This window comes from Rutilus rutilus (assembly GCF_951802725.1).
Source record: "Rutilus rutilus genome assembly, chromosome: 6".
Classification (NCBI taxonomy): domain Eukaryota; kingdom Metazoa; phylum Chordata; class Actinopteri; order Cypriniformes; family Leuciscidae; genus Rutilus; species Rutilus rutilus.
In genome coordinates, this window is record NC_140214.1 from 8,902,146 (window position 1) to 8,929,993 (window position 27,848).

A 27,848-nucleotide genomic window follows, 5' to 3' on the forward strand; every position below is an offset into this window, starting at 1 on the left:
TCCCACTCTTCACATAAACATTCTTACAATGTAAATCGACTTCTGATCTTTTCAGCATTATATAATGAAATATATAAATATATAAATGCATTTCTCTCTGCACTTGTGGGTTTAAATCACATTCACCAGGAGATTAAAGCTAAGAGTTGGATACATGCAAATCATTTAAAAGATTGGGCTCCTCTTCCTGAAGAATAGAGATTAAGAGGTTTTTCACAGCAACACTGCTTTCACGCATGACGGTGCAGATCTTTCTCTTTGGTTGAAGTCGGATGTGTGATTTCAGAATATATAAATATATATGAAGTTTTACCAATTTTAAACCACACCAATTTCTATCAAAAATCTTAACTTTATCAAATTTGAAAGGCTACAAATTACTTTCAAAATGATAACAAAATGTCTTAATCACTTTCTGGTTGTCAAAATTTGTGAAACATCACAAAATGTTCCACAAATTTTGACAACCAGAAAGTGATTAAGACATTTTGTTATCATTTTGAAAGTAATTTGTAAGTATTTTACAAGGTGGCTAATTCGTACGGATGACCTACCCCTGACCCCGCCCCTAAACCTATACCTATCGCGGTTTACAAATCTTACTAATTGGTGCGACCTCACTCAGATAGCGTTGGTCTAACACATTTTCTTTATATTAATGCTTGTATAAAGTCAGTTAAATAGCTTGTCAGTAATAGAAATCTCATGATGTACAAATACTCTTTAGATGAGGCAGTCTTGTGCTTCTCTGTACGTCGTGTTGTTGATAGCCTATAAAACTACACATACAATAATAAAGTTCATTTTAAATTACACCAAATGTAAAGCACTATCTTATTTGATGCACAGATTTAGTACAAATCACTTTATCTTGCATTCTAGCATTAAACAGTTAAAGCAGAATTTGAGGTAGCATTGTTTTGACCCTAATTACAAGTTTCCAGCAGCTTGTTGACCGGGTTGTCCACCCAGGTTGTGATGCTCAGACATCATAGATTTCATTTTTATATGACAACCTTTTACAGCAGCCCATGTCTGCTAAACCCCCTTTGCCCCCTGTGTAACAGCCTATACACTATTTCTGTCAGGACCACTACCGTCAAATATGATTGACAATTAGCATACAGTTTGGATTGGCGGAATGGTTCCGTTCTGGGCGAGAACTCCCTGCGCATCCATGCAGCCTAGCATGGATAAGAGCAGGGAGAGCAGCAATAATCCCCCTTGGGGTAAACAGAACAGAACCAACATGAAAATTTGCAAATATATTTAATTCAAGATTTAAAGTACAACATTATTCAATAATTATTCTGATTCAAGGGGAATCAGAATGTCAAATCCTGACTGGGCGAGAGGAGGAGCTGGGGATGGAGGAGGGTAATTTGCTCCTGAGAAACGCGATAGCTGCTGATAATACTGAAGGAGCTTATATATGTATACGGTGATAGGTGTCGTATTCCTATAGGTAGATGTGGATCAGCTGAGGGTCAGCTGATGCGAGCTTGACTAACGTGACCTGCCAGAACTAACGCTATGCTTGATATAATATAGTAAGAGAGATATTATTATTTATGTATTTATTTGCAATGTCAAAATTCAGTTTACAAAAGAAGTGATTATTGGTTATTGGCATTTTGATACAGCAAAATTAATTTAGAACAAGAACGTATAAACTTATTCAATAAACTTATCAGACAACAAAATAAATTTCAGCAGTCTAGATGCTTTGTGCGTTTTATAGTTGAGTGGACCATCTTGAGTGTTGTCTTTGCAAATATACTATTACTAAATTAGTCATCTGCAGTTAATTTGTTCATGTACTTTTCAATTAGTCAGTTTTTCTTTCCAGTGCAGAAATCAATTTATCTTAGATTCTAGCATTAAACAGTTACATGATTTTATAATTTAGTAGATCCCAGCTGTCCATTTATGCATGTGTCAAACTAAACTATAATATATAGAGATCATTAAGAATCGGAAAGCACCAGATCTTCAAAGAGGTAAGGCTCTTTTCCCTGAAGAATCTCAACGAATTTAACTTTTGCAATCACACCACTTGAATGCACTTTGTCACAGATCTTTCTCACACTATCCTGACTGGTTAAATTTGGATGTGTGATTTCAGAATATAGTTCTTTATGAATTATTCTCTGCTCACGCAGTTTATCTGCAATGCTCTTCACATTTTTAACCCTTTGAATGAGAGCCGATCTGTGTTTATCAAAAAACTGAGCTTTCTCAATCTCAGAATTCAGTTGCGGCTCATCTTGGACTTGCCTTTGATTTAACTGTGCAAGTTTGGCTTTCCATATTGTGGAAGTCCACACAGATTTATTGTCCTTTTCTCTGATAAGATTCATCTGTACGTCACCATCCTGATGTTGCATGATCTCAAAGAAGTTTGGATCGATATCTGTTCTAAATGAAATCCCCTCTACAGGTTGAACATAAGCACCAGGAACCTCAAGAAGGTGCGGCGTTTTCATCTGAAATGGTCTGTTAGGTCTGGGATGGCTGATCGGATGACTTGATTTTTCATTCTGCTCAGCTTTCTCTTTTGAACAAGTGTCATTCACTGGAAAAAAATAGATGTGAAGAATGAGAGGATCTTTACAGTGCATGTAGAGAAGAAGGTTACAGTGTTCTTCCCACTGTGTGAACCAGCTTACAATTAGAGTTGTAAGAGAGAAGGATGGTTGGAGTATTTTGGCATGATAACGGGTCAACTCTACAGATTGTAAAGATATTCCTTCATCTCTTTTACTGAGGAGCTTCACAGCATCTTTGAGAGAGGGGTCAGACTCTCCTAAACAGGCGTAATGAGGCAGATGGGCCTCCTCCAGTTTCCCTGAGATCACGGTCACATCGATCACTGGACCAATTCGCTCACACTGAAGCCTCTCCAGCTCTTCACTGAGGAAACGTCCATCCACTGCACGATACTGGAGAGTGACTTCACCAGCACAGACCCATCGCATTCTGGTCCTGCTGCACTCGAATCGACCCGCCTGAGTGCTGATCCTGAACTTTGACCCTCCTTCATCTGTACAGACTGACGGCTCCACCTGAACCCACTGATCACAGTCGACAATGTGAACACAAGACTGACAGTGAAGATTCATTTCAGAAGGTTCAGCCGCAGAGATGTTCAGCCTAGAGAACAGAAAGGGTAATGATAAATGAGATGAAAGATGTATAAAAGAGAAATATTTTAGTATTAAATTTTACTGCACTTTCTTATTTAAAAGATGGAGGAAACAAAATAAATAACGGTACAAGAGATATGAAATAATGATAAGAAAAGGAAACTGTTTTTCACTTGTATTGATAGTATTTCAAAATCAATTATTGGAGACTAAAATGGGACTTGAGGGAGATTATGGTTTATTTTACAACAAATTTTAAATAAATATTTTTTTCTTATTCTATGGGTTTTTATTGTTTTGGTTGTTTTATTAATTAAAGTCCCATGTAGTCAATAATTTTATCCCTTAAAGCTTATGGGCCCTATTTTAACGATCTGAAGCAAGTGTCAAAGCGCAAAGCGCAAGTAACTTTGTGGGCGGGTCTCGGCGCTGTTGCTATTTTCCCGGCGGGATAAATGACTCTTGCGCCCGACGCAAATCTAAAAGGGGTTGGTCTGAAGTAGCTTCATTATTCATAGGTGTGGTTTGGGCGTAACGTGAAATAAACCAATCAGAGCGACATCTCACATTCCCTTTAAGAGCAGGCGCGCTTTTTCTAAGCGGATTCCTATTATAACGGCGGATTTGCCAGGCGCGCGCCAGGAGCGGTTCACAGCCGAGGAGACCGACGTCCTCGTCACGGCCGTAAAACACAGAGAAGTGACATTGGGGATGGAGAAACAAACACACCCAAATTAGCTTCGGTTAAACAGGCGTATGATAATTTGGGCGTGTGATTAAATGTGTAAGCTAGATTTATGCCTATTTTATTTTCACATCTTCATGGACACAACGATGATTTCCCTCGTGTATTAATATGAATAAATGAATGAAATCTTTATTTCGAACAATTAAAAAATAAATTAAACCAAAGACAGCAACACATTAAATATCCATCAATAAAAATAAAACAAAATCAAGAAAAACAAAACTTTTTTTTTTTTTTTTTTTTTGCATAATAATCACACTGTTCGAAAAGGGATATGTAGAAGCCCTAGGCTTATCAAGACCTACAAGACCTAATATTTTTCCTAGTAATAATGTATGATTTGCAAAAATGAAAACGGCTGCTTCTGTGTAGATGAGAGCATCAAATTGTAATGCGCGTTGTGCACACGCTACATTGATTATGGCCAAGCATGCGCCCTTAAAATAGCATGAATAACATGCGCAACGCGCCACTGACTTTAGACTAGGTTTTTCCTGGTCACTGGCGGAATTGTTTTCTAAACCTGCAAAATAGCATGAGGGAACGTTTGCGCCGGAACACGCCTCCTCTTTGCGCTGAACCGCCCCGGGGAGCGCAAGTGTATTTGCTAGTTAACCGACGCGCGTCTGTGGAGGGAAAAGTCCGCTTTGCGCGGGTGCAAAATAGGAATGATACATGCGTCAGTGTACAAAGTCAATTGCGCTGGGTGCAAGATAGGGCCCTATATCTTTGTTCACCAAAATGACATAATTTCTTCATGCCTTAAAATAGCTTGAATGTAACTACACCCTTGGTTCATTTAGTATACACAGATCCATTTGCAAATTGTTCCTGCCTCCACTCACTCACACCAGCTCAGAGATCCACTCGATGTATCAGAATGGTAATGTGTTTTATATATCGCTCTCTACAACGTCGGACACATAACGCTAATTTGATATGATTAGCCTTTGACTTAATAATTTTAGATAATAATTTGTTGCTTCACTTACTTGTGTCCTCGGGTCTTCCCTTTCTTGTGTCCTCGGGTCTTCCCTTTCTTGTGTCCTCGGGTCTTCCCTTTCTTGTGTCCTCGGGTCTTCCCTTTCTTGGGTGCTGGGATCTTCACTTTTTTGTTCATGATGGCAATATTGTTCATGTAAGCACACAAATTATATTTAAGTGGTGTCCACACAAATACATACACATTGTGTATATAAAATTAAATAACAATAGATTAATTTTTTATCAAGATAACTTATGACAACAAAATTAATGTACTAAACAAAATACTGTTTATACATTACACTATACATTATATAAGCTTATGTACAGTTCATAAATTACGTTGGGTATTACGTTACCAAGCATAGTCCAAACTATCTTTTATCCCCCAAGCAATTACATTTTTAAGTTCTTCTTCTGGTGTTAATTGATGGTCAGCTGGTCTGGTTATTTAAATTAGATTTATTTGTATTAAAGTATTGTTTATATATGCCAACTGTGATTGTTTTTTACATGTCTGTGTGAGTATGCTGCAAACTTACTTTCCCTGCAGGGATAAATAAACTGATTACCAATAAAAGCAAGCATTCATGTTGTACATATTAAGGTATTATGAATGTAAATATGAATACTGTTGGACTTATACAATGTGATAACTGTCAAGTAAAAAAAAGTCAACAAATATAGCTTAAGACAGAACCATAAATGGACTCTAATAATGTTTGCCTTGTTCTCTAGCCTTCCAAAAAATTCAGATGTTTGGATATTGTTCCCAAAGGTAATTGATTTATATTTGTAAGCATTGAAAGTTGATAGAGAAGCAAGAGTACAGCTGTAACATCTTTTGCTTTTTGCTGAACTACTATACAGCTCCTACATACAATTATTTTCCCTGATGAGATGTGTTTATCTGTCCACTAATAAAAATGTTGTCCCCATGTAAGACTAGCCCAGGACGGGTAACACTCATTTTTAATGTGCTAAATAAGATATTAGGCCTACATCCAGAAACATTTTACACTGATTGTTTTCAAATATTTTTAAAGTATGCATATTTACCAGTTTAGTTTTTTTTTTAAACTTTATACTCTTAATCATTTTCACAATTGTGGTAGACATAATTGGTTCCACTACCAGTACAGTCAACATGGGACTGTATATATTATCACATGTTTTCTCATCATGCTAGCAAAAAGACATCCTGTATCAGTAATTACAACTGGCACAATTTAACAATTTATGGGGAGGAAGAAAATGTCTCTACCAATAAAAAGGTAAACTCACTTTTACATGGTACTGGTGATTCAGGATCAGAAAGTTTGCGTTTTCCTGTTAAAATCAACCACAGTACAGGTCATAGATTACACCTGTAGCTGAATGTTGAGCTCATGAATCTCTTTCTTAAATTATTGTTCTCTTACCCAGCTCTTCGAGGAGCTTTTTCAGCCGTTTATTGATTTTGTCGGCTTCAGATTTTATTGATTCAATCAGCTTTCTCATTTCATCCAGGCTGTTTTCTTCAGCTTTGATCTCATCATATTTTTCTCCATGTAACATACCCTCCTTTATTAACTCATCTGCTATTGGCATCACTGAAGTAACCCGTTGAATAAGCGCTGCAGAGTTATCATCCACAGACTTGGCCTCTGGGGACAAATGAAAAAAATGTATTAACACTGCAACCTTTGCTGACATTGTTTTTACGTGTTTAATGAAAATTACAGTAACGGTTAATGTTAATATTAATAATAAAATGTAAAACACTGTGTTACTGTATACATATAGAATTCTAAACATACAGTGGATAATCTATAAAATATGACAGATCACAAAAATACCCAGGACATGTACAGGACAGCTGCCCTCTCCCACACTGGCTCTTCTATTTAAATCTCTTTTATGCAAATACTCTTTTGTTCAGATCAGCCACCTCAGGACTAATAGAACTAAGCATTAGAGGGAAGTATCTTATGTTTAGTGACACATAATTATTTTAGTAAATTGGAGGAACATCCAGCATCTGAGACTGGTGTCTACATCAGCCATGTTGATGTTTCCAAATATTCTTCCCCATAAAAAATAAAAATACCTTGTTTTCTTCAGCAATCCTAAAGCATTATTGATAAGCACTTCCATTAGCCAATAGTTTTAGTTTGTTTGTTGTCAAATATTATTATTATTTTTTAAAACAAACAAACCATTTGTTAATTTACATACACATTTAGTTTCTCTAAATAGATAGATACCTTTGCATCTCTCCCGCTGCTCTCCTTCAAGGTTGCTCTCGCTCATTTTTGTGGATAACCCCAAAAACACGAATTCAGATGATAATTTAGGGCTAGGCTATTGAAATATTTCAATGTGTAAACCTGTCGAGACTGTTTCAAACGTTGTTCAACGGCACGGAAATGAAGTGGGGTTTAGTCGAATAAAATGAAAGTAATGTGTTCAAGGTAAAAGACAATATGATTGGTCCACGTAACTGAACCACGTAACTGAACCTCTAAATAAGATATTAGGCCTACCTCCAGAAATATTTTACACTGATTGTTTTCAAATATTTTTAAAGTATGCATATTTATCAGTTTAGTTTTTTTTTTTTACCTTATACTCTTAATCATTTTCACAATTGTGGTAGATATAATTGGTTCCACTACCAGTACAGTCAACATGGGACTGTATATATTATCACATGTTTTCTCATCATGCTAGCAAAGAGACATCCTGTATCAGTAATTACAACTGGCACAATTTAACAGTTTATTCAAAAATAAAAGTGGAGGAAGAAAATGTCTCTACCAATAAAAAGGTAAACTCACTTTTACATGGTACTGGTGATTCAGGATCAGAAAGATTGCGTTTTCCTGTTAAAATCAACCACAGTACAGGTCATAGATTACACCTGTAGCTGAATGTTGAGCTCATGAATCTCTTTCATAAATGACAATTGTTCTCTTACCCAGGTCTTCGAAGAGTTGTGGTTGATGCTTTTTCAGCCGATTATTGATTTTGTCGACTTCAGATTTTATTGATTCAAACAGCTTTCTCATTTCATCCTGGCTGTTTTCTTCAGCTTTGATCTCATCATATTTTTCTCCATGTAACATACCCTCCTTTATTAACTCATCTGCTATTGGCATCACTGAAGTAACCCGTTGAATAAGCGCTGCAGAGTTATCATCCACAGACTTGGCCTCTGGGGACAAATGAAAAAAATGTATTAACACTGCAACCTTTGCTGACATTGTTTTTACGTGTTTAATGAAAATTACAGTAACGGTTAATGTTAATATTAATAATAAAATGTAAAACACTGTGTTACTGTATACATATAGAATTCTAAACATACAGTGGATAATCTATAAAATATGACAGATCACAAAAATACCCAGGACATGTACAGGACAGCTGCCCTCTCCCACACTGGCTCTTCTATTTAAATCTCTTTTATGCAAATACTCTTTTGTTCAGATCAGCCACCTCAGGACTAATAGAACTAAGCATTAGAGGGAAGTATGTTTAGTGACACATAATTATTTTAGTAAATTGGAGGAACATCCAGCATCTGAGACTGGTATCTACATCAGCCATGTTGATGTTTCCAAATATTCTTCCCCATAACAAATAAAAATACCTTGTTTTCTACAGCAATCCTAAACCATTATTGATAAGCACTTCCCTTAGCCAATAGTTTTTGTTTGTTTGTTGTCAAATTTCTTTAATTTACATACAAATTTAGTTCCCTTTCGAAAGGGAACTCTACACTACGTCATGTGACGCATTGGGGAACGCCTCAGGCGTGACAGGTGTCTGAAATCAATATCAACTCACGGCAATCATGTTGACCGGCGACAGCCCGTGAATCATTAGCGTGAATGATTAACGCGCGATCTGGATGTATAAGGGTGCCTTGCAAACATCTTTTTGTCTTCAGGGACTGTTTTGTCTGGTTTAACATCTAGCGAGTTAACGGCAATTGAGAGAAAATGAAGCACACATCTAAGGTAAAGAATTTCATTAAATGTGTCGACCCGTGCCCAAGGTTTTTGTCGCCGGGTGACACACATGAAATGTGTGTTTTCTGTCTGGGTGAAGAGCACGCACGGGATGTTCTCGAGGGAGCGTCCTGTGCAAACTGTGAGGGTTTCTCTATGAGAATGCTCCGCTCTCGTCTGGCTTTCTTCTCGAGGGAAGAGAGTTCAGCATCTGGACCTTGTGGTTCGGGTCCCGCTCGTGACGAGGCAGAGCGGCGACTCGCTTCATGGGGCTCCCAGATGGAGCTCGTTGACAGTAATTTCACTGATGTTGAGGGGATCGGGGAGCATGGGTATGTGTCGATACCGCCGATTGACGAGACGTTTGCGAATCTCGTGTCTGGCCGGGTGTCGACACTAAAAGCTCCAACCCTGCCATCCAAACCGCTCAAAGTAACAGCTTCGCTGCTCTCCATACCATGGCAGTGCTGCAAGCATACCAGGCTGACCTGCTGCGGGATCTCGACCAGGGGGCGGGGCTGTCCCCTGAGGCGGTTGCTGAGCTGCGCCGAACCACAGATCTGTCTCTCCGGCCACTAAACAGACTGCTGCCACGATCGGTCGATCGATGGTGGCCACGGAGAGGCATCTGTGGCTTAACATGGCTGATATCGGGGAGAAAGAAAAATCCTTTCTCCTCGATTCACCAGTTTCACCATCTAAACTTTTTAACACCTCCGTGGAGGCGGTGGTTGGAACGTTTAGAGAGGCGAAGGTGCGCATGTATATTATATAAGTATAAGTATATTAAAACATGTATATCGCTGTGATCCGGGTCCAACCCCAGGCAGGTGGGAGGCCCTGGTCCCTCTCGGTCCAAGGACCGTAGACAGGACCAGAGGTCCAGTGTCGCCTCTCGTGCGCCTCCTCCATGGAGGAGTAGGACACAGAGAAGGCGAGCCTCCCGCAAAAAGAGGGATCTTAGGGAGGTCATCCAGTGCAAACACGCACAGTTTAAGTAAGGGTTGATCTCCCTGGAGGGCCTTTCTACCAGCCCTCTCTCTCTTCTTGACTCCCCAGGCGTTCTTGCTACACCAGGCCTGGGGCTGGGCCCATGATGAGACCTATGTTCTGATGGCCCACCTTGGCTTGGTTAGTGTGAGCTCCTCTTTTAGGCATGTAAAAGTGGTGGAACCCAGGTTTATTGTGAACTTCTGGTGAAATCTTCACTCCGCATGCCGCAGGTGAGTTGATTGGTCTTTTAAGGATATCTGTGTGTACAACTAACACTGACATTTATTTCTCTACAGACCTTGTTCCCTGTATAGACCTAGGGGGTCGTACTGGCAAGGAGGAATAAGGTAAAGTAAGTTTTGGACCTCAGGGCCCTGAAGCCGCCCCCTGTTAGGTGGCTAGAACGATTAGGAAGAAGCTAAAGAAAAATTTGGCTTCCTTCATGAGTATGTGATGGCCTTCTTGTCATAACATCTTCAGAGAACTATGCGAGGTGTGCCACAGCTCATTCCTGTGAATAGCCTTTCGGGCTATTAGCCACCCAGGGGTAGAGTAGTTGGTCTTTCTTAAAAAAAAAAAATTAAAAAAAAAAAAAAAAAAAAGAGAAAAAAAGGGGATTTTTGCTTTCAAGTATAAACTGACGCTAGTGCTTCAGATAGGTCTTATGTCCGACCTATCGGTTCGTTGACATTGGTATCCTGAGTACATCGCTCCCCTGAACTCTGTAAAAGAGCGAGTTTCAGTAGGTTGAGTGGTTTTGCAGCCCCCAACAAATTAGGCTGTGGCCCCTCTGAGCCCTCAGGTAGATCTATGCTTGTAGGCTAGCCCTCACCCGGGCCGCCTCTGTAGCTGGCCCAGGCTATGCTAGGGATAGATGGAGGTGTTCTGCTAAGCATAGCTGCCGCATTCCTATGTGTTTTTGGCTTCCTCCCCTAGATTTCAGCCTCCTCCCATAAATGGAGTTGTTGGCCAAGGCCCGCCCCTTTCACTGCATTCAGGGATGATAGAGTAATGCAGGGTGGTAGTTGAGGTATGATCCTTCGGGCAGGGTTTGGCCATCTTTCGCTCTGCGATGTGATAGTTTGCCAGACCCTGCCGAACAGAGCTAACTTATGATTGGGCCTCTAGAGCTGGCTCCACTCACCCCGTTGAGCTAAACCGCTCAAACGATGGGTGGAAGTTGGTTGGCTTGCAAGCAAGCCCCCGCTCCCCTTGGCTGGGCGCAGGATAAATCCCTGTCACCCTTTAGAGCCACTTGCAGGCCCGCTCCCTGTATAAATTTTGTTGTATGTTGTACTCCCCTGCTATAAGGGTATTGCATTTTGCTGAGTACACTGCCTTTGGCAATGTGATTAGGTACCAGGATGCTGTAAGCGCTGTAGTAACAGCTTTCTGCCACAAAGGCTGCATGGTTAGGTAGTAGGCCCCAGCAGGCCTCCTTGACCGGGTGGCCCCCAATAGGGCTCTTAGGCTAGCTCACCTTTGGTGGTTGGCCTTGGTAGTTCGGGCAGTAGGCTCACTGATGGTTAGTAGGCCTTAACAGGCCTCCTCTAAGGTGGGTCCCAAAATTGTGGAACATACACTAGGACAAAACGTTTTTTTTTTTTTTTAAATAGTATGGTTCCAGCAGTGTTCGTTAAAATAGCAGAATAGACTCGCTTTCAGCTAGTAGGCCCGACCAGGCCTCCCTGTTAGGCGAGTCCACAGCAGTAGTCACCATGTAGCCCAGTCTAGCGGGCCTTAGCAGGCCGCCCTGGGACTGTAAGCACCCGGATTTAGGGCTCTTAGCATCCAGCTGTCAGACTGTTTTCAGTTAGTAGGCCTCTTCAGGCCTCCATGAAGGTGAGCTCCCACTTTTTGTGGTGGTCAGGTAGTAGGCTTCACTAGGCCTCCCTGAGGGTTAATTCCCACATACTGTGGTTACTAGGTGGCAGGCCCCACATGCCTCCCTTAAGTTGAATTCCCATTTTTTTAACTATCTGCTAGTAGGCCTCACCAGGCCTCCCTGAAGTTGAGCTCCCACATGTCTTGGCTGTCAGATAGTAGGCCTCACCAGGCCTCTCTGGAAGCGAGCTCCCACATACTGTGAGTTTCCAGGTATGGTGGCATTGTCAGGTAGTAGGCCTCACCAGGCCTCCCTGGAGGTGTGTTTCCACATATTGTGGTTATCAGGTAGTAGGCCTCACCAGGCCACCCTGGAGGTGAGCTCCCTCATACTGTGTGTTTTCACTTAGCATGGTTTTCAGGTAGTAGGCCTCTCCAGGCCTCCCTGAAAGTGAGCTCCCTCATGTCATGGTTGTCAGGTAGTAGGCCTCACCAGGCCTCCGTGGAGTTGAGTTCCAACATACTTTGAGTTTCAACTTAAGGTGGTTTTCTGGTAACAGGTAGTAAGCCTCTCCAGGTCTCTCTGTAAGTGAACTCCCATCTACTGTGGTTATCAGGTAGTAGGCCTCACCAGGCCTCCCTGGAGGTGAGCTCCCACATACTGTGTAGTAGGCCTCACCAGGTCTCCCTGGAGGTGAGCTCCCACATACTGTGCGTTTCCACTTAGCATGGTTTTTCAGGTAGTAGGCCTCTCCAGGCCTCTCTGAAAGTGAGCTCCCACGTTTTGTGGTTGTCAGAAAGTAGGCCTCACCAGACCTCCCTGGAGTTGAGTTCCAACTTACTTTGAGTTTCCACTTAAGGTGGTTATCTGGTAACAGGTAGTAGGCCTCTCTTGGCCTCTCTGTAGGTGAACTCCCACATATTGTGGTTGTCAGGTAGTAGGCCTCTCCAGGTCTCCCTGAGAGTAGTTTCACAGTGGTGCTGGGTTTTGTAAGCTAGTGGCCGCTTACTATCAGTTTAGCAGTCCTTATCAGACAGCTACCGAAGGTGAGCTTGCACCCTGGCTCGACTCAAGTTTTTATTCTCTGCTACGGGTTTCCTCCTGGAACCTCTTTATCCTGCTACAGCCTGGTTGCCTACCAGGTAGATCTTATGCTCCCCTCCCTGAGGGTCAATATGATTATGTGGTCTCCTGAGTCTGGTCAGTTGGTCGTAGGCCTCTCATGAGGCCTCCCAGTTAGAGCAGTCCTTAAGCCCTCACAGGCCGCCTCAGTGTTTTGAAACACAAACACTGGGTAGATCTGTGGATCGAGTAGAGAAATTCCCCTCGCTGGCAAGGGTTGTAAAGCACTATGCAGAGTCATACTCTCCAGGATATCCCGTCTCTGAGATCCGGGCCGAGTGGTTCACTGCCTGCTTCGAAGTCCTTCGGGTTGGATGCCTTACTTAAGGCAAGTGTCCAGAGGCTCTGTCTTCAGACAGACAGGAAGTGGCCAGACTGTAGTGTCTTATGTAGTGACACCAGGTTAGGCCTGCCTGGTGACATTTCAGGTGGCCAGTCCCCTGAATAAGTGACTAGCTGGGGTTCCCTCGGGTTCCCTAGCCACATTCCCTAGAAGGGACCCCTTCTAAGAAGTTGAAGTTGTGGTCCTAGGCCCTTGAGCAGGCCCAGGTAGACCTTTCACTAAACTATGTTTATGGAGGTTTTCTGTGGTATCATATAGCTTGGGCTATGACCGTAGGGAGTGCTGTCACTGACAGCCCAGTGTGACCTGAGGGTGAGTTGTTCTAGCGTTCATTTGAATTGCTAGTTCTGACAGTTGTCACTGCCATTGGGCATGCACTCCCCTTGGGCATGCACTCCCCTTAGCATGGCGGTGTGGGTATATCATTCCCCAAAGCGTCATATGACGTAGTGTAGAGTTCCCTTTCGAAAGGGAACGTCTCAGGTTACGACTGTAACCTATGTTCCCTGAGAACAGGGAACGAGACACTACGTCTCCCTTCCATGCATCGGGGCCTGCCTACCAGACAGTCACTTCAGACGAAAGGATATTGTCATGTTTGCAAGGCGCCCTTATATACATCCAGGTTGCGCGTTAAAGGGGTGGTTCAGGATTTTCAACATCGGACCTCATTTTCAAGTGAGCCTGGTTGTTATTCATCAGTGGAGACAGTTTTCAAAAAAATTCATCCAGTCCTTACTTTTGGATAGTTCGCCTATGCTAGGCTAGTGCGAGTCAACGGTGCACGCGTTAGCCTGCCATTAAAAACAGTTTTACCCACTCCACAGTACACCAAAAGCAAATAAATTATAACGCCAGACTATTGATGTAAATGTCTGTTGAGAGAATAATGTTAGAAATCAAACTACCCTTTCATCACATTGTCAGCGGCAGGTAAATACACTTGCGTGATTGTTATGTGGACCGTGGCTCTCTCCTCTCCTCTCGTGGTTTCCTAGGTAACCAAATATAACTCCGCCGCTGCTGTAGACTGCTTATAAATACAGGGAACAAATTATAACTAATGCAATGTGATGAAAGGGTAGTTTGATTTCTAACATTATTCTCTCAACAGACATTTACATCGATAGTCTGAGGTTATAATTTATTTGCTTTTGGTGTACTGTGGAGAGGGTAAAACTGTTTTTAATGGCAGGCTAACGCGTGCACCGTTGACTCGCGCTAGCCTAGCACCGGCAAACTATCCAAAAGTAAGGACTGGATGAATTTTTTTGAAAACTGTCTCCACTGATGAATAACAACCAGGCTCACTTGAAAATGAGGTCCAATGTTGAAAATCCTGAACCACCCCTTTAATCATTCACGCTAATGATTCACGGGCTGTCGCCGGTCAACATGATTGCCGTGAGTTGATATTGATTTCAGACACCTGTCACGCCTGAGGCGTTCCCCAAAGCATCATATGACGTAGTGTCTCGTTCCCTGTTCTCAGGGAACATAGGTTACAGTCGTAACCTGAGACGTTTCTCTAAATAGATAGAGCTACCTTTGCATCTCTCCCGCTGCTCTCCTTCAAGGTTGCTCTCGCTCATTTTTGTGGATAACCCCAAAAACACGAATTCAGATGATAATCTAGGGCTAGGCTATTGAAATATTTTAATTTGTAAACCTGTCGAGACCGTTTCACAGTTTCGTTGTTCAACGGCACGGAAATGAAGTGGAGTTTAGTCGAATAAAACGAAAGTAATGTGTTTAAGGTAAAAGACAATATGAATGGTCCACGTAACTGAACCACATAACTGAACCTCTAAATAAGATATTAGGCCTACCTCCAGAAATATTTTACACTGATTGTTTTCAAATATTTTTAAAGTATGCATATTTATTAGTTTAGTTTTTTTTTAAATGTTATACTCTTAATCATTTTCACAACTGTGGTAGATATAATTGGTTCCACTACCAGTACAGTCAATGTCAAAACAACCAGTACATGTTTTCTCATCATGCTAGCAAAAAGACATCCTGTATCAGTAATTACAACTGGCACAATTTAACAATTTATTCAAAAATAAAAGTGGAGGAAGAAAATGTCTCTACCAATAAAAAGGTAAACTCACTTTTACATGGTACTGGTGATTCAGGATCAGAAAGATTGCGTTTTCCTGTTAAAATCAACCACAGTACAGGTCATAGATTACACCTGTAGCTGAATGTTGAGCTCATGAATCTCTTTCATAAATGACAATTGTTCTCTTACCCAGGTCTTCGAAGAGTTGTGGTTGATGCTTTTTCAGCCGATTATTGATTTTGTCGGCTTCAGATTTTATTGATTCAAACAGCTTTCTCATTTCATCCTGGCTGTTTTCTTCAGCTTTGATCTCATCATATTTTTCCTCTGGGGACAAATGAATAAAATGTATTACACTGCAACCTTTGCTGACATTGTTTTTACGTGTTTCATGAAAATTACAGTAAAGGTTAATGTTAATATTAATAATAAAATGTAAAACACTGTGTTACTGTATACATATAGAATTCTAAACATACAGTGGATAATCTATAAAATATGACAGATCACAAAAATACCCAGGACATGTACAGGACAGCTGCCCTCTCCCACACTGGCTCTTCTATTTAAATCTCTTTTATGCAAATACTCTTTTGTTCAGATCAGCCACCTCAGGACTAATAGAACTAAGCATTAGAGGGAAGTATCTTATGTTTAGTGACACATAATTATTTTAGTAAATTGGAGGAACATCCAGCATCTGAGACTGGTGTCTACATCAGCCATGTTGATGTTTCCAAATATTCTTCCCCATAACAAATAAAAATACCTTGTTTTCTTCAGCAATCCTAAAGCATTATTGATAAGCACTTCCATTAGCCAATAGTTTTTGTTTGTTTGTTGTCAAATTTCTTAAAAAAAAACGAAAAAAAAAACATTTGTTAATTTAAGCTGCAGTCGGCAAGTCTGGCAGATTGGGTCGACTTAGACAAAATGTTGAATGTTTACAACTCCCATGCCCCTCCCCCACTACCAGCGAGCACCTCCCATTGAGGTCGTGCTCGTCAGTGCGTGTGTAGCGTTACCTGATTTTCTGTGAACACGTCCATCTCTTCAGCATCGATCAACACCATGGACTCGGAGGTAGGCTGCCCTGGCTAATCTACCCATAGATAGCAATAACCGAGGAATTGGAAGCTTGTTAGTAGATTTTCTCTTCGCCATCACGCTTCGTACAATCTTCAGGTGAACTTCAGGCGTGTCGTGTGCATGTGATATTGTAACGTGCGCGAGCCGCAAGGGAGGGGGGATCTGTGGCGTGTGCACGAACTGTGATTGACAGTCAGATCTCACACCCCCCTTTGCTGATTGGACCCGATGATCCGGGAGCGGTGGATTTTTGCTAAACAAATAACACGCTCCAGGTGGAGTTAGAAGCTCGGGTTTTTTTCTAAAACCACCTTATTTATGTTGTTCTGTCGGATTATAGTGTCGATTTCACTGAATATGTTTAAAAAAAAATTTGCAGACAACAGCTTTAATTTACATACACATTTAGTTTCTCTAAATAGATAGATACCTTTGCATCTCTCCCGCTGCTCTCCTTCAAGGTTGCTCTCGCTTATTTTTGTGGATAACCCCAAAAACACGAATTCAGATGATAATCTAGGGCTAGGCTATTGAAATATTTTAATTTGTAAACCTGTCGAGACCGTTTCAAAGTTCAAGGTAAAAGACAATATGATTGGTCCACGTAACTGAACCACGTAACCAAGGGCGTAGATTTGGTTTGAACATTGGAGGGGTTGAAGTTTGGGTATGCCTCCTGATATTGTGATCATGGTATAAATATTGGGGGGATTGTAATGCATAGATTTAAATATTGGGGGGGTTACCCCCCCCCCCCCACACACACACACACACACACACACACACACACAAACTACGCCCCTGCACGTAACTGAACCTCTAAATAAGATATTAGGCCTACCTCCAGAAACATTTTACACTGTTTTCAAATATTTTTAAAGTATGCATATTTATCAGTTTAGTTTTTTTTTTAAACTTTATACTCTTAATCATTTTCACAATTGTGGTAGATATAATTGGTTCCACTACCAGTACAGTCAACATGGGACTGTATATATCACATGTTTTCTCATCATGCTAGCAAAGAGACATCCTGTATCAGTAATTACAACTGGCACAATTTAACAATTTATTCAAAAATAAAAGTGGAGGAAGAAAATGTCTCTACTGAGGTAAACTCACTTTTACATGGTACTGGTGATTCAGGATCAGAAAGATTGCGTTTTCCTGTTAAAATCAACCACAGTACAGGTCATAGATTACACCTGTAGCTGAATGTTGAGCTCATGAATCTCTTTCATAAATGACAATTGTTCTCTTACCCAGGTCTTCGAAGAGTTGTGGTTGATGCTTTTTCAGCCGATTTTTTATTTTGTCGACTTCAGATTGTATTGATTCAAACAGCTTTCTCATTTCATCCTGGCTGTTTTCTTCAGCTTTGATCTTATCATATTTTTCTCCATGTAACATACCCTCCTTTATTAACTCATCTGCTATTGGCATCACTGAAGTAACCCGTTGAATAAGCGCTGCAGAGTTATCATCCACAGACTTGGCCTCTGGGGACAAATGAAAAAAATGTATTAACACTGCAACCTTTGCTGACATTGTTTTTACGTGTTTAATGAAAATTACAGTAAAGGTTAATGTTAATATTAATAATAAAATGTAAAACACTGTGTTACTGTATACATATAGAATTCTAAACATACAGTGGATAATCTATAAAATATGACAGATCACAAAAATACCCAGGACATGTACAGGACAGCTGCCCTCTCCCACACTGGCTCTTCTATTTAAATCTCTTTTATGCAAATACTCTTTTGTTCAGATCAGCCACCTCAGGACTAATAGAACTAAGCATTAGAGGGAAGTATCTTATGTTTAGTGACACATAATTATTTTAGTAAATTGGAGGAACATCCAGCATCTGAGACTGGTGTCTACATCAGCCATGTTGATGTTTCCAAATATTCTTCCCCATAACAAATAAAAATACCTTGTTTTCTTCCGCAATCCTAAAGCATTATTGATAAGCACTTCCATTAGCCAATAGTTTTAGTTTGTTTGTTGTCAAATTTCTTTAAAAAAACAAAAACAAACCATTTGTTAATTTACATAGCCTACACATTTAGTTTCTCTAAATAGATAGATACCTTTGCATCTCTCCCGCTGCTCTCCTTCAAGTTTGCTCTCGCTCATTTTTGTGGATAACCCCAAAACACGAATTCAGATGATAATCTAGGGCTAGGCTATTGAAATATTTCAATTTGTAAACCTGTCGACTCGAGACCGTTTCAAAGTTTCTTTGTTCAACGGCACGGAAATGAAGTGGAGTTTAGTCGAATAAAACGAAAGTAATGTGTTCAAGGTAAAAGACAACATGATTGGTCCACGTAACTGAACCGCGGGAGTATGATGAGGTCTCTGCGGAACAAAAAAGGGGCCGTTTTCAAACGGGGATAGGTGTTTTTTAACCTCTTTACCTTATTTGCTCAAATCGAGAGGGAGATTCCCGGGAAAAATATTTGTGTGAATTTGCTAGCAACCTGTTGATCCAAGCAATCTAACTTACTTGCACTCACAATCTAGCATTAACTATTAGGCAATTAGTGACTTACAATAATAAAGAATAGCAACAGTGAGAGTTGTAGCCTACAAAAATACAAGATTTATCATTATAATATAAATATAATTTAAAATTACGCCACATGTAAAGCGCACTCCGCTCCTCTGTTTACTAGTGCAGTTGTCTCTTTAAAGGGGTCCTATAATGCCATTTTATGAAGTCATAATTTTGTTTTTGGAGTGCACTAGAATAGTATTTCATACTTGATTGTTTAAAAAAAACACATTATTTTTCACATATTTTACATTATTATTATTAGTATTTTTTTTATAATCACAGACAAGTAGGCTACAGTGCAAAAAGTACAGTTCTGTACTATGTGAAAGAGAATAACAGCAACTAAAAGAAAAAAATAACATAGGGTAAATAAGTGCTATATAATATTAGGGCAGTTACATAATTTTGAAAAGCTTAACATTTTTTATTGTTTTAATAAGCTTTTTGTTTTGTGATCTCATGTTTGACAGGGTTTCAAAGTATAGGCTATGTGGGATTACAAAATAAATTTATGAGGGTTTCTTTTTCCTTATGAATATACAACTTAACAAAATAATTAGAATAACCAACTGCGGGGGTTCAGGAGGGGGTTCAGGAGGAGGATGAAGAGCAAGTGAAGGGCAGACAGAAAGCATGAGGGACCAGGGTGGAGCAGGCTGTGCAGGCGGCCAGGGCAGAGACGACAGAGGGAGGAGCCATGGTGGAGGCAGGGCTGACAACTCCAGGGGCCGACTGACGGGGGCGAAGCAGGTGGGAGAGGAGACCAGAGTGGAGCCGGAGAACCAACGAGCCCAGGCGACGCAGAGGATCCGGCGGGACATAGTGAAGCCGCTGGCTCCAGTTCAGACAACGATTCTGGCTCAGGACAGACGACTCATGCTTGGGGACAGAAGACTCAGGCTCGGCAGGACTGACGTGAACAGTCTCTGGCTCGGCAAGCATGACGTGAACAGTCTCTGGCTCAGCAGGCATGGCAGCGACCATGTTAGCTGAGGGCTCAAGCGGTGAGGCGAAGGCCATCTTCACCAAGTGCTCGGCTGGTAAGGCGGCCATCTTGGCCAGAGACGAGGGCTCAGGCATGGCGGTTATGACGTGAAGAACAGGCTCAGGCTGGTCAGGCATGACGTGAAGAAGCTCTGGAAGGGTGGTCTCAGCGGTACGAGACTCTGGACGGGTGGTCTCGGCTGTACGAAACTCTGGACAGGTGGTCTTGGCGGGACGAGACTCTGGACGGGCGGTCTCGGTGGGACGAGACTCTGGAAGCGTGCTGGTGAGATCCTCTTCTTCTAGGCAGACAATGAAGGGAGAGTTACAGCTCGCCAGCACCCACTCCATAAAGGCAGCGAAGTTATCCCGCGGACCTTCTCCGGTCAACTGCTCTCTGCATGAGCCGTTCATGAGCTCACCTCGTAGAACGTGCAGAGGCAGTAGTCCGGGTAGTGCGTCAAATATGCAGTCTCGAGGAAGGTCCGCGTGTGGTCCTCCAATGTTTGTTCCCCGTGCTCTAAACACAACAGGAGGACAGCGGGGATATCCATATTGAAAAACTAAAAAAAAAAATGAAACCAAAAGGCCGGGGACAACCTAACTTCTTGAGGTCGGTGATTCTGTCACGGTGCTGCGTGGGGCGAATTCAAAGGAGTTCACAAAGACAAAGAGATCCAAACAATAGTGGTTTATTCCAGAAGATGAAGGTACACAAGGTAACACATACCAACAGTGCACTGAACAGAACCGGGAGACTTTATAAGGGAACTAATGAGGGAGAACGTAATCAGGGAGAACAGAAACAGGGGTGAATGGTTAACTAATCAAAATACACATTGAGAGCAAATGAACTGAACCAGACATGACAGAAACTGAGAAAAGACATAAAAGTTCATAACCTTTACAATGTGTTAGAAAAAGTACATTCATCACAAACAGTATGAATATATCAACTAATGGCTGCATTTACAGGATAACATATGAATAATTTTGTAGGCTAAATTATTACACAAACCATGTTCCCATTCACCATCTCAGTCAGATAGCTGCCTTCTAAAAATCAGCATCCTTAGAAACACTTTGAACAACTTAGAATGTCAGTGGAGAAAAGTATCGTTCATCATAACTATATATTTTTTTATATCAACAGAAAAATATACTGGGATAACCTGGCTTCTTTTGAGACTCCCTTGCTTCGCAGTTTTTTATTAGAAAATATTCATAAATATTGATTATGACTTAATATCGGTCTTTGATTATTCTGAGTATCCATACTTTCAGTTATTAATTCATTATGGACCCAATGCCGCAAGTCGCCTGGATCGTGTTTCTCACGGACACAAACTTGTCAGTTATGACTTTAGTCAGTGGATGCAGGGTTTGCTAATAGGCCTACCTCTTAAGTCGGTTTCCTACTGCTCACTCGTACAAAAAAAGAGTAGTTTATTTTAGCCACTTCCATACAACTTGCTAAATCAGTGATAGACAGAAATCAAAAGGTTTTCAGATGACATGCATAATGCTCCGTTCATACATGCGCCTTTAGTTTGACCTATAACTAACATCAGCCTCCTTATAATCTACTAAAATAATGATTTCAGAATAATTCAAAATAAATCATTTTATTTTGTCAGGTAAAATTGTATCATGCCAATTACACAAGTAAATGATTAAAAACCAATTCAGAAAATATAAATACATGACATCACTTCCTCAAATATGACTCCAAGCGTAATGCATGACAGAGACACAGTGGTGTGTGAGTGTTTTCCAATGGGAAAACACTGACACAGCATTGTATGGGTTTTTTTCCTGGTTACAGGTTTCCAAAGACTGCTCTGCCACTTACTCTTAAATACCCAGACCAGAACAAAGGGTTGTACCAATATTTTGTTGTTGTGAGTCAATTCTAAAAAGTAGATAAAAATCAATCCAAAAAGCAGGAAAATCAGTTTTTACATTTGTGATGTAAGAAACGCTGGCAATTTCAAACCACAGTTTTAAGGAAAAAATACTCAGCAATGGTGTTAACTTTTTTGTGGAAAGCATTTGCTTTTGCTTAATGGTGTAAATAGCATGTTAAAAACACCACATAGACATATAACAACATTAAAAATTAGATTTTCACCACAGGGGATCTTTAATATTTATTTTCAGTTTACAAATCAGTTTATCTTGCATTCTAGCATTAAACAGTTACAGTTTTTTTGGATTGCTTACACACTAAAATTAAAAGTAGTACACTATTAGCAAAACCTTACACTCAAGAAGCAAAACATCAGCCCATATTTGCACAACTGTAAGCACATTGTCAACCTCACACTTGTTGCAAAACTCTACACACAGTGATTTGCAAAACACTAAGCACACTTAACATACATTACACACAAAAATCTATCATGAAGTCACTTCCTTGCAATACCAAAGCACTGACTGTCAAATTACCGCACCGTCCAACCAATTGGTTCAACACAGTCATCAGGTGTGCAAACACTTGTTTGCTTAATTGTAGACACACCAATCAGGTGTATAAGCACTATAAAAAGCAGCAGTCATTCAAGACGTTTCTTTCCAAGGTGTCTTGCTAATGACAACATTGCCTGCGATGTTGATGAAATTCTCTGGCCAGATCCAGCTAGGCGAAGAGACAATGTCTAGGTTTTTTTTTTTTTTTTTTTTTTTACAGTAAACTTACAGTACAATACGTAAAGTGACATTTTGTTACAGTATTATGAATCTCCAGGTCAACATTTTGGGCGTGTTGAGAAATAAATGAGTTTCTTAAGTCTGCAACATTGGTCTTGTGTAGTGTTTGGTGAATTTACATTATATTTGTACTTTGTTGATGGTACCCATACACAAAAGAAATATATTTACAGTAAAATATATTTTCAGAGTATATTTTGGAATATATGCAAATATTTGAAATTGGCCCAATAAATATATTTCACACTTACTGTAACATCATATATTTTTTGTTATATTTCAGAATATTTTTCAATGTATTTTTTTCTGTATGGGTCCCCAAAAGTTTCAAAAATATATGTGGCATATATTCCAAATACATTGAAATATATTCTGAAATATAACAAAAATATATGATGTTAAGTGTGAAATATATTTATTGGGCCAATTTCAAATATTTGCATATATTCCAAAATATACTCTGAAAAAATATTTCAAATAAATTTATTTTGTGTATCTAATCATAGGGAAGTAGAAGTGCTAAAAGTGTTTTAGGTTTATCACAGCAGAGTGTAACTCGTGCAAACAGAGTATAGTAATGTGAAACGTGTGTGTTTCATATGGTAACAAAGTGTGGTTTTTAAATAGAAGTGTATAGTTTTTACAAGAGTGTTTAATTATGCAAAGGATCTGTTGTGTTTTGCTAATTGGGTGTGTGGTTGTGCTAATTGTGTGTAGTGTTTTGAAAACACGGGCCCTGTTTTGAAAATCGTGCTTAAGCAATCCAAAAAAACTGTAAATGATTTTATAATTTAGTTAGCCATTTTGCTGTCCATATGCAGGTGTTGTTCTAAAGCAATATATTAAGAATCATTAAGAATCAGAACGCAGCAGTTCTTCAAAGAGGTAAGGCTCCTGTTTCTAAAGAATCTCAACGAATTTAACTTTTGCAATCTCACCACTTGAATGCACTGTGTCACAGATCTTTCTCACACTATTCTGACTGGTTAAATTAGTATGTGTGATTTCAGAATATAGTTCCTCATGAATTATTCTCTGCTCAAGCAGTTTATCTGCAATGCTATCACATTTTTAACCCTTTGAATGAGAGCCGATCTGTGTTTATCAAAAAAACTGAGCTTTATCAATCTCAGAATTCAGTTGCGGCTCATCTTGGACTTGCCTTTGTTCTAACTGTGCAAGTTTGGCTTTCCATATTGTGGCAGTCCACACAGATTTCTTGTCCTCTTCTCTGATAAGATTCATCTGTACGTCACCATCCTGATGTTGCATGATCTCAAAGAAGTTTGGGTCGATATCTGTTCTGAATGAAATCCCCTCTACAGGATGAACAGAAGCACCAGGAACCTCAAGAAGGTGCGGCGTTTTCATCTGAAATGGTCTGTTAGGTCTGGGATGGCTGATCGGATGACTTGATTTTTCATTCTGCTCAACTTTCTCTTTTGAACAAGTGTCATTCACTCGAAAAAAAGTAGATATGAAGAATGAGAGGATCTTTACAGTGCATGTAGAGAAGAAGGTTACAGTGTTCTTCCCACTGCGTGAACCAGCTTACAATTAGAGTTGTAAGAGAGAAGGATGGTTGGAGTATTTTGGCATGATTACGGGTCAACTCTACAGATTGTAAAGATATTCCTTCATCTCTTTTGCTGAGGAGCTTCACAGCATCTTTGAGAGAGGGGTCAGACTCTGCTAAACAGGCGTACAGGACCAATTCGCTCACACTGAAACCTCTCCAGCTCTTCACTGAGGAAACGTCCATCCACTGCACGATACTGGAGAGTGACGTCACCAGCACAGACCCATCGCATTCTGGTCCTGCTGCACTCGAATCGACCCGCCTGAGTGCTGATCCTGAACTTTGACCCTCCTTCATCTGTACAGACTGACGGCTCCACCTGAACCCACTGATCACAGTCGACAATGTGAACACAAGACTGACACACTGGGAGTGGGTGAAGATCCAGTGCATGTCGTTCAGAGACGTTCAGCCTAGAGAACAGAGATCTTATGATAAAATGAGATAGAATGTCACATTTATTTTATAAAAAAAAAAAAAAAAAAGACTTAATTAGCTCAATACCCACTTAATGAAATAACAGATCAGAATATTTCAGATAATTTCAGCAATAAAAGTTCTGTACATTTTTTATTTCTGTCCTCATTCCTCATTAAGTAATTTATCATTTGTTTTGTGGTTTTAATCTGCTTTACAAAATGAGGCATTAGACTAAAAGAAGTTTCTCACAAGATTTCTCCAGGATTGTCTGACAGATCAAGCATCCATCTTGGACTCTCAGCGCTGTATTCATCCTCTTGAACTCTAGTCACAGGAGAAGATAACTTTTCAAACTATTTATTTAAATTCAATAATATATTAGTTGTTTAACATTTCATATGGCTGTATTGGAAGTAGGTATTTTTGTTAAAATTACTTCAGCTCTTTCAAGATTTTTGATCCACCAAGAATCTGGATAAAATCTTCAAATTCTGGAAGGATTTTCACTGACAAACTTGAGTCAAAAACAAAAGTCATTTTATAAATTAAATGTTTTGCTGAATAAAACATTTAAGCCATGACATAAATAAGATATTTGGGTCAATGTCAAATGAGCATGTCCAAGATAAAGGAGAAATCTCTTAAAATCTATTTTAAAATACCTCTGTTTAGAGATCTCATTGTTTGTTGATTCATATGAATTTCAGCAAATTTTCTGATTTAAAGCTGCAGTCCGCAGTTTTTGCTCTTTGTCGTCATCTCTGTTCGAAATCTGCAATTGCAGTTATTCGCGGTCCGCAGAATTATCAACTTGCCTCGGCACGGTACAGCGCTGTTTTGAGCAGAATGTGCGGCTGTCAATCACCGCGTTGTTGGTGTGGATACTGTCATTCGCAATCACAGATTCTACTATTTGGAAGTATGACCAACATAAGAATTTTCACCAGAAAATGTCGTCTGAACAAGTAACATCCACTTTTGTTCTGACCAACTAAGGGGAAAAAAGCATTGCAGTAAATTGCACCGATTAAATCTAACGATCGCTTATCATATCATGTCAAACCGTGCAAATTATACTTTGTTCTCAAATTGTTAATGCCAACAACATCAGCATTGCGTGACTACATTTAATGCCCTTCCGATGTTTGTCCTTGTTTTCGCATGGGCCGGTTGCTCAAGAATCTTGAGTTTATCAGCTGTTAAATCACAGTACATGAGGTTCAGTTCTCTGATGTGTGGACAGAACTGAAGACAGTACAGCAGCGCCCAACAGTCTGTGCTCCTCAGGGAAATACAAGACAGATCCATGAAGCTGTGAGTTTCCAGCGCTCTCCTGACAAACTCCTCATCCTGGAGCTCATACAGACAGTGGAAAACATATAGCTCACATCCATGCCATGTTGCCATTGTAATAATTCTTTGCTTCAGTGTTTTCTTCAGTTTTCTTTTCTTCAGTTTTATGATGTGAGAAACAGTTAATTTGATATTTTTAAAGAGTGAGCTGATCACCTCCTCATTTAAGAGACCATAGAAGAACAGCAGAAATGATGGGATGGGATTTGATCTTCTTTCTAGAGATAGCCATTCAACTATAGCTGAGCCCATCAAGTTCAACAGATCACTGACTTTCAACCAAGACTCTTCTTCACCAAGCAAGATGCAATAAAGAGCAGCAAAGAACCACTGAAAGCTGAAGTGCATGAACTTGAACACTGGTTCCCGTTTCTGTTTTCCATTAAGATCATCTTGATACAAGAACAGACACGTGGCGGCATCTAAGCCAGTCACGGCCACACTCTTTTCATCAAAGAAGACTTGCTGATTTTGTATTCCTCTCTCTGCCAGCTGACCCAGACTCCTCAGCATGGTGAGGACAGACTGACTCTGGTCATGACTCTGGTCATGATGCTTCAGTAGAGTGGACACAAAGTGAACATATATGGAGGTGGTTGTCTTTAGTTTTTTCAACATAACCTCACCATCAGTTGAGTGTTTCTTTCGACAAAAACAGACCATCCAACACAGCAAAGGCACAGAGCAAGTAGTCAAGAGGGTTTCATTTGCTTTCACACTCTCATGTGTTTTCTTGAAGAGTTGCTCATCCTGAAAGAACTTGTGGAAGTACTCCTGCACCCCTCTCTCAGAGAAGCCCACAATCTCAGTGAAACGCTGCGGTCCTTTGAGGAGATTCATCACTGCATCATCAGCTATAGATCTCATAGTTACAAGCATGAATGATTCAGGCAGCAAGACTCCCCTCAACAGGTTCTTAAGAATAACCATAGGTGGCGCTCTCTTGGATGGATTAGTGTGACGTAACATGAAATGAATGGGAGGATGAGATACATACTCATCCGATCCATCAATGAGGAAGAGGACCTTCTCTGGTGTTAACTCTAGTATCTGTGAGATCTGATGTTAAACTGCAACTCCAGCTCAAGAGCTCAATCAAGCTCATCTCCTCAGAAATACACTTCAGCTCGTCACTCTTCAACAGAAAAACATCAAAGTTTTCAGAGTAAAGTTCTCCAGATGCCCAGTCCAACATGATCTTCTGTAACGTGAAGGATTTATCTCTTCCAGAATCACCACAGAGAATCACAGTTTTCGGTGTGTTTCCATCTCTGTCGGGACTGAACAGCCGGTCTATTCTAATGATGTGATTCTTGTCATTTGATAACAGTTGAGATGTTTTTATTCCAGAAGTGTGAGCAGACCTTACATAATCTTGACAGTATTTCTCAGTCTTTGCTCCTCTGAATGATCACTGGTTCAGTGTAACGGGCGGCCAGTTCCACACGTTCAAAGTTATATATTGTCACAAACTTAAATATGTTAAAGCTGTTCATGCTTTCATCATCAGCAAGGTGGATTGTTGTAATGGACTCCTCACTGGCCTTCCCAAAAAGACCATAAGACAGTTTATGCAGAACGCTGCTGCCAGGATTCTGAGCAGAACCAGAAAATAGGAACATATCACATCAATACTCAGGTCTTTACATTGACTCCCATTCACATTTAGGATTGATTATAACGTATTATTACTGGTATATAAATCACTCAATGGCCTAGGACCTCAATACATTGCAGATATGCTCACTGAATATAAACTTAACAGACCACTCAGATCATTAGGATCACATCAGCTAGAAATACATCTTGGTTACATATGTAACCCTCGTTCCCTGAGTAGGGAACAGAGACGTTACATCGTGACGACGAATGGGGTTTTGCTTAGAAAGCCTCTCACCTTCGAGTACTTACACATATGACC

General features: G+C 40.3%; 2 protein-coding genes and 1 pseudogene across 5 annotated transcripts in view; 1 reads left to right on the plus strand and 2 right to left on the minus strand.

Annotated features, from left to right (window-relative positions):
- LOC311291646 (G-protein-signaling modulator 2-like) overlaps positions 1–27,848 on the plus strand; it is a 352,673-nt gene that overhangs the window by 32,467 nt on the left and 292,358 nt on the right. The gene's annotated exons all lie outside the window — the stretch shown is intronic.
- On the minus strand, positions 1,563–18,620 carry LOC311291645 (NACHT, LRR and PYD domains-containing protein 1 homolog). 3 transcript variants are annotated; one of them, XM_084410805.1, is made up of 11 exons: positions 18,413–18,620; positions 17,576–17,812; positions 17,436–17,480; positions 15,414–15,551; positions 15,274–15,318; positions 7,838–8,074; positions 7,698–7,742; positions 6,300–6,524; positions 6,163–6,207; positions 4,887–5,001; positions 1,563–3,153 (listed from the first exon to the last, which is right to left on the minus strand). In XM_084410805.1, exons 1-11 carry the CDS (start codon positions 18,456–18,458, stop codon positions 1,968–1,970), a joined length of 2,364 nt encoding a protein of 787 aa, XP_084266931.1. In that variant the 5' UTR covers positions 18,459–18,620; the 3' UTR covers positions 1,563–1,967. The 3 variants fall into 3 exon arrangements, with proteins under 3 accessions (XP_084266931.1, XP_084266932.1, XP_084266933.1); XM_084410806.1 differs by lacking the exons at positions 17,436–17,480; positions 17,576–17,812 and having other exon boundaries at positions 15,414–16,866; positions 18,535–18,550; XM_084410807.1 differs by lacking the exons at positions 15,274–15,318; positions 15,414–15,551; positions 17,436–17,480; positions 17,576–17,812; positions 18,413–18,620 and adding an exon at positions 14,703–14,878.
- LOC311291468 (NACHT, LRR and PYD domains-containing protein 1 homolog) lies at positions 19,474–27,423 on the minus strand (annotated as a pseudogene). Its single transcript has 5 exons — positions 25,709–27,423; positions 24,287–24,482; positions 23,738–23,894; positions 19,834–20,386; positions 19,474–19,614 (listed from the first exon to the last, which is right to left on the minus strand). The product of its transcript is annotated as an NACHT, LRR and PYD domains-containing protein 1 homolog (transcript).